The sequence below is a fragment of the Akebia trifoliata genome, chromosome 16 (assembly GCF_017979445.1).
Source record: "Akebia trifoliata isolate Shusen 1 chromosome 16, ASM1797944v1, whole genome shotgun sequence".
NCBI classification, from domain to species: domain Eukaryota; kingdom Viridiplantae; phylum Streptophyta; class Magnoliopsida; order Ranunculales; family Lardizabalaceae; genus Akebia; species Akebia trifoliata.
The window spans coordinates 986,261-995,113 of record NC_141390.1 but is presented as its reverse complement, the minus strand read 5'-3'; the positions used below and the strand labels follow the sequence as shown (position 1 = coordinate 995,113).

Sequence of the window (8,853 nt, the reverse complement as noted above, 5' to 3'; positions counted from 1 at the left end):
TTTGGTCCATATGAATTGTATATTATATAAATTTCTATTTAATAAATGTCATTAACGCGTCCTATGAACCTTCCTGCTCACTCAACCAACCTAACATTACATTTATATTTGATTTAGAAGAAAAAAAAATTTAAGAGGGAGGAGGTTACTTTCCTACTTTTTCAGACATGCCACTGCGTTTCTGTCAATATTAGATATTAATCCTCATGTTTTTATATTGATGCCATTCCCCTTGACCTTGGTCTTGTATCATAGACAAAAAGAAGATGACGTAAATGACCTTGTCTTTGTTTTTCTCGTGTTTCTCTCAAGGCAGTTTTACAAGTTAGCTATGAGGGATTTAAAAAAATTGTGCATTGTAGGCTAGTGGCTCAAGATAGAGGATTCATCATTCATGTTTCCTTCTCCAATAATTTGGGTGATGCTCCTAGGAATTAGACAGTAAAGGGAGGGGTTTATGGTGAGGTGCATTACCAGTGGCCCAGCTAGTGCAACCCTTAACTAGTATGATAATTTGCATTGCTTAATTCTAGGATTTTTGGAATTAAGTTTTGAACGAGTTCAATGGACAAGGTTGCCTTGAGTTCACACTTGTGTTCACATGTGGGAATTGGGCTCTGAATTGTGCCAAGAAGCTCACTAGTATGTTTGTGTGAATCTTAAAGAAATGTTTGCCTCACTCCTAAGCAAGGGAGTGGGGGATATTTTGGACATCAAGGGGCAATGTGTTGTGTGGGAAGTTACAAAAAACAATCACTGTTGGATTTATTTTGTTTTCCAGTTTAGTTTGTTGAGATTTGGAGTTCTATTCTAAGGTGTAATGAGTTTCTTTTATTTTTTATCTAAACAAAAAAAGTATAAGACGGGTGGTCGGCAGCCCACAAGGACAGAACTCTTCATCGATAGTCATACGAAGAGTGATGGCAACATTCTCATTCCTGAGCTAGCCAAATCCCTCGTAAGTAATGTCATTTTTTGGTCAAATTTTTTATTTTTATTTTTGAAAAAATTACTTATCATCTTAATGTTTTCATTGTTTTGTAGGGTCAATTAAACAGTTTTATTAAAGAAGATCCTAACTTTGCCCATAAAGATATTGACCATGATCCTATTTCTATTATATGTATGACTTATATTATTTAATTTTGATTTTTTATTTACATATATTATATTAATCATAGTTGTACATAGGTATTTGGAAAAGATGGAAAAAAGCAGAATAAGAGATATGGGGGGTGGAGTTTCAAAGACTTCATTACATTATACAACTCGAAGTCGGAATTATATGAATAAGTTTGAAAGTGACATAATTAACTTAACTCAACTAATTCGTACACTAATGAAATATAAGAATAAAAAGAACAAGAAGAACAAGCACAAGAAAAAACAAGCATCTACATTTGAAGTTAGAGGTCTTTCTACTTAGGTAAGATGTAAAAATACTTTAGCTTTGGAGATTCTTCAATTAATTTTTCATTAATATTTAATTCATATAAATGATGGATTTCAGCTTACATATCTAATCATAAACAATAATTCTATTTTATAGGCGACATCAGATTCCACAGTTCCTAATAGGCGATGAGGTAAATAACTATTATCAGAACCATTACCATCATTGAATAATGGTAGGGTATGCTTATTGATGAATTTTAGAAAGAATGTGATCTACACCAAAGGAGAACTAGTAGATCCTGACAAGTCAGATAATGAGTATTATTCGATTTGTATCGATGAGATCATTGACTTTTTGACTGAGCTAATGGATAAAGCTGGACCTCAGGGGACTTTACTTGATATTCTCTGTGATGGAGTGATTAGATGGCCTAGGAATCACTGTCATGTCTTTTGAGAAACTCATGTTTTGTTAACTTTTCTATTACACATTTTCACATATAACTTCGACTTATATTACTTAGATAAGTAAAAAAAAATTGTAACATGTTAAATATTTTTTTTTAAATCTTATTATTCTTTGATTAGTGATCGATGCTATGTAGATTGCAGAAATATAAGATTGAACAAATAATAAGATAAAATTTTAGGAGTAAGATTAATTCCACAGGGATAATGGAGATACAATTTTTTTCTTCGAATTGAAACCAAAACAGAATTTTAAAACAGATTAGAAGAATTACAACTAAGAAGTTAATTAAAAACTGAAATGAGAGCAAGAATAGAGATTGAAAACAATGTAAGAAGGGCTTAGAGAGATCAAATTAGCCTTTACAAGTCATCCTAATGCTGAATAATTCTCATTTTAAATCAATCCACGTAACAAATCATTATTCATGGATTGGAAGATAAATCGATTAATCACTTAAAGGTGATTAAAAAATAATAATTATGAATCCTAAACTTATAGGAGATTATCCAACTAATATTTTAAATTCATCATAAAGTGTGATCAAGTTTGAACTCATTAGGCAATAATCATCAAAGTTAGAATTGAAAATACAAATTGGCTAATCTCACCTAAGAGGCTTCATAAGAACACAATTAAAGTAGAAATAATGGAATTGAAATAGTAATATTAAGATGAACTCACTCCGGGATCATCAACCTCTCTAAGGAGAGTCTAGCCAATCATTGCGAAGAACAAATTACAACAATAATAAAATAAGGGAAACATGGTAGAGAAGAGAATGAGAACAGTCTATGTTGCAATTCGATTCCCTCTTGATGATCCTCCAATAGAGTTACAAAAAAATTTAAAAAACAAAGATAAAAGAAAAATACTATTGAGATCTCACTTTTACAAGAATTCTCTCTCAAAAGAAAAAGTCAGAAAATTACAAAGAAATTAGGAAGAAGAAGAGGGACAAGATGGGGCCTTTCTCTAAAGATTGAGGCTTTATTTATAGAGAAAAATACTATTGAGATCTCACTTTTACAAGAATTCTCTCTCAAAAGAAAAAGTCAGAAAATTACAAAGAAATTAGGAAGAAGAAGAGGGACAAGATGGGGCCTTTCTCTAAAGATTGAGGCTTTATTTATAGAGAAAAAGGGTGTGTAGAAGAGTTCAAAAGTAGCCTCAACTTTTCTTTGCACAAGAGAACAAAAGATGAGAACATAAGTTAAGGATTAGGACATTCCAAAGTGGACTCAAATACTTTTGCCTTGGGATTTGGACTCCAAAATACTGATTTTCTGCACAAGAAATATACGTAATCAGATTTATGAAATTATTTATGTATAATTAGGCCTAATTATCATCTAATAACATGCAACATGATGCTTCGAGGCTTATCATGATTATTACCTTAATACAAAGAAATATGGACAAAAATTAAGATAAATGTCCAGGAAACATGTGTATAATTCAATGTTTCAAGACACTCATCAATAAGTATGGATGAGATGTGGATGTGGATGTGGATAAGAGTGGATGGGATGTAGATGTGGATATGTGATTTTTTTGCAGGTACAGGTTGAAGACATTTGGCATTTGGGCACATAAAGAAAGTCTCTAATTGGGTTTTACAGTAATTTGACGACTCCAAGCCGTTGAATTTAGGTTTTCGACGATTTTCAAGGTCGACGAAAATATTTTCTATGGCATATAACCGTCAATTTTTTTTTCGACATGGCCCAATTCGACGAACGATTTCGATGTGTGAGGCTGTCGAATTGTGAAAAATTCGACGATTTTAAGCCATCGAATTAAAGGTATTTTCACATCTTAAATATTTGAGTCGCGATAAATTGATGTGGTTGACTGACACTCTTGATATGACAATGCACAAAACCATAGATATTTTTCTTTTGGATATTCACAAGGAAAAAAGATCTATGGTTATGTGCACATGCCACGACAAGAACATCAATTTGGCGAGTCAATTTATCGTTAGTCTAAATATTTAAAACAAATATCTTTAGAGACATGGGGATAATTTCGTGGCACACATCAATCAAAGACAAGGATTTCACCAAAATTTTGAACTAGTACTTAACGTTTACTTGCATGAGTTGGTTCTAAAGGGTTAAGCAATGTAAAGCATCGGACCCACTGGAATGAACCAATGGTTCAACCATACAAATCATCGATCCTCATGAAGTAGTTATTAAAATCTAAATAGTTATTATTACAAAAAATTATTTTTATTAGGATTTCTTCAAGAAAGGAAATTTAAGAGTTTGTAGATTTGAAGAAAAAAGAAAAAATTTCACGAAAATCTTTAATTTTTCTGCACTTTTTCATCGATTCATGAAATAGTCCTGAAATTTTCTCTCTTTTTTTTTTTCTATTTCTAATTTTAATTTTTTCTTTTTTCTTTTTTGGAACATGGTTTCCCCAATGATAATTTACCAGATCGTAATTGGGCTTACCGCAACCCGTGTTCTAGCCATATCCGACAAGACAACTCCATGGGTACATGCACGGCCCACTCAACACAAGTACTGGTAAATCAAGAAGCACGACTCAATTTGGAACTCACAACCAAGATGAGTACACTCTTGTTAATTTTAATATATTACTAACAAGTTAATATTGTCAAATCACGTAAATCCTTATGTGTGATTTTTGTCTCTTTGTTGTTTGGTTTTTTGACATGATCCAATAACCTTTATTTATAGGGAATTATAATTATTCTTTTATTTAAGGTACGGATGGTGCTTGAAAACTAGGTTGGTAAAATCTTGTTATGTGAAAACACGCAGAATTATTTATTGACTAATGAATTTTGAACTCAACCTAACAGCCAGACTTAAAAACTCATTGACATGTTATGCACAAAGAACCTTAGATTCTTTCGCTCGGGAAACACAACTACAGATGGTAGGTTTTGTGTATCCCGAGTGAAAGAATCTACGGTTCTTTAGTCATGACATGTGGATTTTTGAGTCTGGCTATCAGGTTGAGTTCAAAAATCAGCACTCTTATTTATTTTGATAATTAATATTCAGTATTTGAGTAGATCCCACGCAGTCAAGCCCTGGAATGCCAGCTGTGTTTCAAATCCAGCACTCTAGGAGAAGATTATATTGATCCATATATTTTCTACTGAGTGCTTTACATGACAGGCATATGGGTTTCTAAAAATATTTTAATTCTTTTAAGATAATGCTGGAGGAACTCAGTGGCGGACAGACGAGGAACATCTTGACATGGTGCATGGCGCGCGTATGCTTATAAATGTGTTTTTCCGAGATACGAGTAAAACGCATCTACGGTCATGCATCACTTATATAACATTACCATAAATAAAAAAAATGTTTTAAGGGAAAATTTCTTTCTACCCTTTAACTACTTTTGGGAACTAACTTAATAATCCAGTTAAATAACTTTTTCTTTCTTAATATATAATCGTCAAATCTCGACAATTGTTAAGTTACCACCCAAAGGTCAGTGCATTTAGAAAAAAGTTCCCACAAACATTATGATTCCACATTTTCCCTAGATTTCATTTTCTCTCCCAAAGTGATTTTCAACACTAAAAGAAGGAAATATCTTCCCACCCTCGGAAATGTTTTCTCACCTCCTGATTGTTACCACTTTCCTAGGTGCAATGAAATAATGAATTTTATTTTCCATGGAATTCATTTTCCAAAAGAATCATATTCCCCTGAGAGAGCTTCTATTGCCACACCAACTTTTTTACTAACGCCACCCAAGATGAGCGCTCTTCGGTAGTATATATTACATATGAAATTGGGGTGGCTTAGCAAAAGTTGGTCTAGCAATAGAATATCTCTCAAAATTAATTTAATTTGCAAACACAGAAACAATAACCAAAATTGAAACAACAAAACAAATAATAATATTTAAATTCAATCCACTTCACCCCGACAAAGAATGATAACTCTCTTAATTATATTTTTCAAAAAAAAGCCCTTTTACCACATAATACAAATTCAATAACTAAACAAATAACCAATTTTACCCAGATTTTACTACAAACTTTCTTGTAAGCATGCCAAGCAGATTTAGACCCAAATAATAAAAATAAAAATTCCACAACTTTTTCTACACTTGGAAGGGCCATGGCCAATCATTCATCTCCTCCTCTTGAACCTTAGCACTCCTCTTCTTTGAATTACTACCACCATCAACTTCTCCTCCGTCAACATAAGCATGATACCTCAAAGCGAAAGCAAGAGCCAATACAACCCATTCTAAACAAAAGATCAGCACGCAAAGCCCGCCCGCCAATTTCAAGATCACCTCTCCATCTTCTACCCTAACATAAGATTTCAATTGCCCCAGAAAATCCCCTGTTCTCGAAAATATGAGTACCGACACTGAGCCTTGAAATATAGCCGTTAGAACCGTAGCCACCATGTGAGCCGCGTACCATCGGTTAGTACCCTCTGAGGCTGCCGCACAACCTGAGACGGCCCCAGCAATTGTGAAAATGTGGAGGAGGATGAGGAAGAATCCGGATAGAGATGGGAAGAGACGGAGAGAAAGAGTGAGGAAAATGCAACTCGATGCGGCACCTAAGAGGATGTAATTGCATAAGAGGAAGATTTTGTGTGTGTGGTTGTGAGATTGGGTTGTGGATGATGATGATCCGTTGTTCATCGAGAGACCCATTGTTGGAATTTTTGGAATCCGGCAATGTGGGTCAGTTTCCGGTGATGGTTGTGTGGGATTTTGTTAGAAGAGAGAGAGATGTGTTGAAGAGAAATAAAGTGAGAGAGTCGAGCAGAGAAGTGGAGAAGAAATAGACAGAAATGAGGGCAACGGTCATATTTGAAGTTTGATGTGAGAGGAAATATGACCGTTGAAGGGGAAAAGTTGGTAAATTAAAGTGGAAAATAAATTAGATTTAACGGCTAGTTTTCCAAATGTTAACGGCTACTTTTTGGCTGTCTCGCACTAATCAGTCTCCGGCATGATCAAAGTGACATCTTTACCCTTCATTAAAGTTGTACTGAGCTTAGTTTTAAAACTCTTAACACTTGACTGAGAAGTCACGAGTCGATTCAAGATGAAACCCACGAGTTGAGTCGGATGAGGCAAAAAAAAATTAATTTTTAAATAGTTTAATATTTTAAAATAAATAAAAATATTTATTTTTTGTTATCCAAATAAATATCATATAAATAAATAACCAAATAAATCGATATGCATTTTTAAAGTTGACTCAATGAGTTGGTTCCATTGAGTTTTGATTCCAATTCAGCTTGAAAACCAAACCAGTTGAATCAACTCATGGCACTGCTTGATATTGATATACCCACCATGTTTAGGTAAATGTTCTAAATGTCCCCTATTTTTCAAACTGATGACATGATGCCCTCTTGAACCCAAGTCTTTTCTTATAGACTAATGAAAAATGACCTAACACCCAAAACGTTAGAATTTTTCTCTCAAGAATCAATTTCCGAGCTCTTCAATCCATCATTTACAACCTTACTTTAACCCCTTTGGGAAAAACCCTTAATTTTTCATCCAAAAATCCTATCATGTTCTTGAGATCTGAAAGTTGAAGTGGATAGAATTTTAAGGTTGGAGAAGAAAATTAAAGGTGACTAGTTTTGAGAAGAAAAATTAGGGATTTTTAATTATATATTAAAGATAAGGGCAGTTAAGTTAAGTCAATTTCATTAGTTTGTTAGAAAAAAGTAAGGCCGAGGGAAATTGTTTAGATATTCTTATAAATCATACCCCTCATGTTTAAGAGAAAATCACAACTCAACATTATATCCTAAAAAGGTAGATTCATGGGTACCAACTTATATCATACGAATGACATTCAAAAACACGCAATCCAACTAGCTTTTACTATGTGCAATTCTTGTGTGTTTTCCATAATTAATTGGTGTGGCATAAGTAAAAGTTGGTGTGGCAATAGCAGCTCTCCAGAAGAGAATATCCTCTGAGATACAAGGATGTGTGTGTAACCCCAAATGTTGGTAAATTAGCTTGTTTTATGCTTGTGAGTAGAACATCAGAGAGTCTTGAAAAACAAGTTAATGGGTTCATGTTTACGTTAGTGATCAATCGATCGAGATTGCTTGCTCAATCTTACCTTTGATTATTGCTCTTGGGGAGTAACGGGAACATGCAAAGAAGACAGTGATGACTTTAAAATCTTGCTCATTCAATTAGTGTTGCTAATTGAACATATCAAACCAGAAATCATGATAAAATATTAGATTCTCAGCCATTTAGTTTTTATGGTACAAACAATAGAGTTGGCATTATACCCCAACGATGAAAATTTGAGATGATGAAAGATATGCAACTGTACCATCCAAATCTAAACACACAATAATCCAGCCCAATCAATCACAGGGGTAATCATCCAAGAGAGCTAAAAAAAATGACTAGTAAATGACTGCACACAAGAAAGATCAGTTTTATCTCATCTTTTCCAACACCAAACTAGTGAATCACTATGAATACACATAAAAACGATTAAGAATTTATAACCAACCATGCATCATCGAGATTTGGAATTCAATCAGCAAAAACGAGGATATTGTTGAAATGGATGAGTGGAAAGACTAAGAAAGATAAAATTAGAAGAACACTTTCAGTGAAGTGTATAATAATTCCAATAGACAACAAACTACGAGAAAGTCAGTTGAGATGCTTTAGGAATGTTCAGAGAAAGCTGATTACAGCCCTAATTAGCATAAATATTCAAGTTACAGATCCTAAAAGAGGGAGAGGAAGACTCAAAAGAACATGGATAGAGATAGTGAAGCTTCCGATGGAGTGGAATAAAGGAACAAGATTTCTTTAGCCGACCCCAAATCTTTGGGATAAGGTTTTGTTGTTGCATCATTTTTAGTGCATTTGTTGCTTAAGGAAGATTATCTATATCACAAGTTCAATACAAAAGGATGTCAAAGGTAATAAACGTAAAACGTATTTTTGTTGCTAAAGACACAAATGAA

General features: G+C 33.6%; 1 protein-coding gene across 1 annotated transcript; it reads right to left on the bottom strand.

The window, feature by feature from the left end:
* Positions 1 to 5,796: 5,796 nt before the first annotated feature.
* On the bottom strand, positions 5,797 to 6,668 carry LOC147382157 (uncharacterized). Its single transcript, XM_086427975.1, has one exon. It carries the CDS (start codon positions 6,536 to 6,538, stop codon positions 5,969 to 5,971), a length of 570 nt encoding a protein of 189 aa, XP_086284101.1. The 5' UTR covers positions 6,539 to 6,668; the 3' UTR covers positions 5,797 to 5,968.
* Positions 6,669 to 8,853: the final 2,185 nt, after the last annotated feature.

Excerpts from the sequence above, each read along its gene's own strand:
- LOC147382157 (XM_086427975.1), bottom strand. The coding sequence starts at position 6,538 with ATGGGTCTCTCGATGAACAACGGATCATCATCATCCACAACCCAATCT.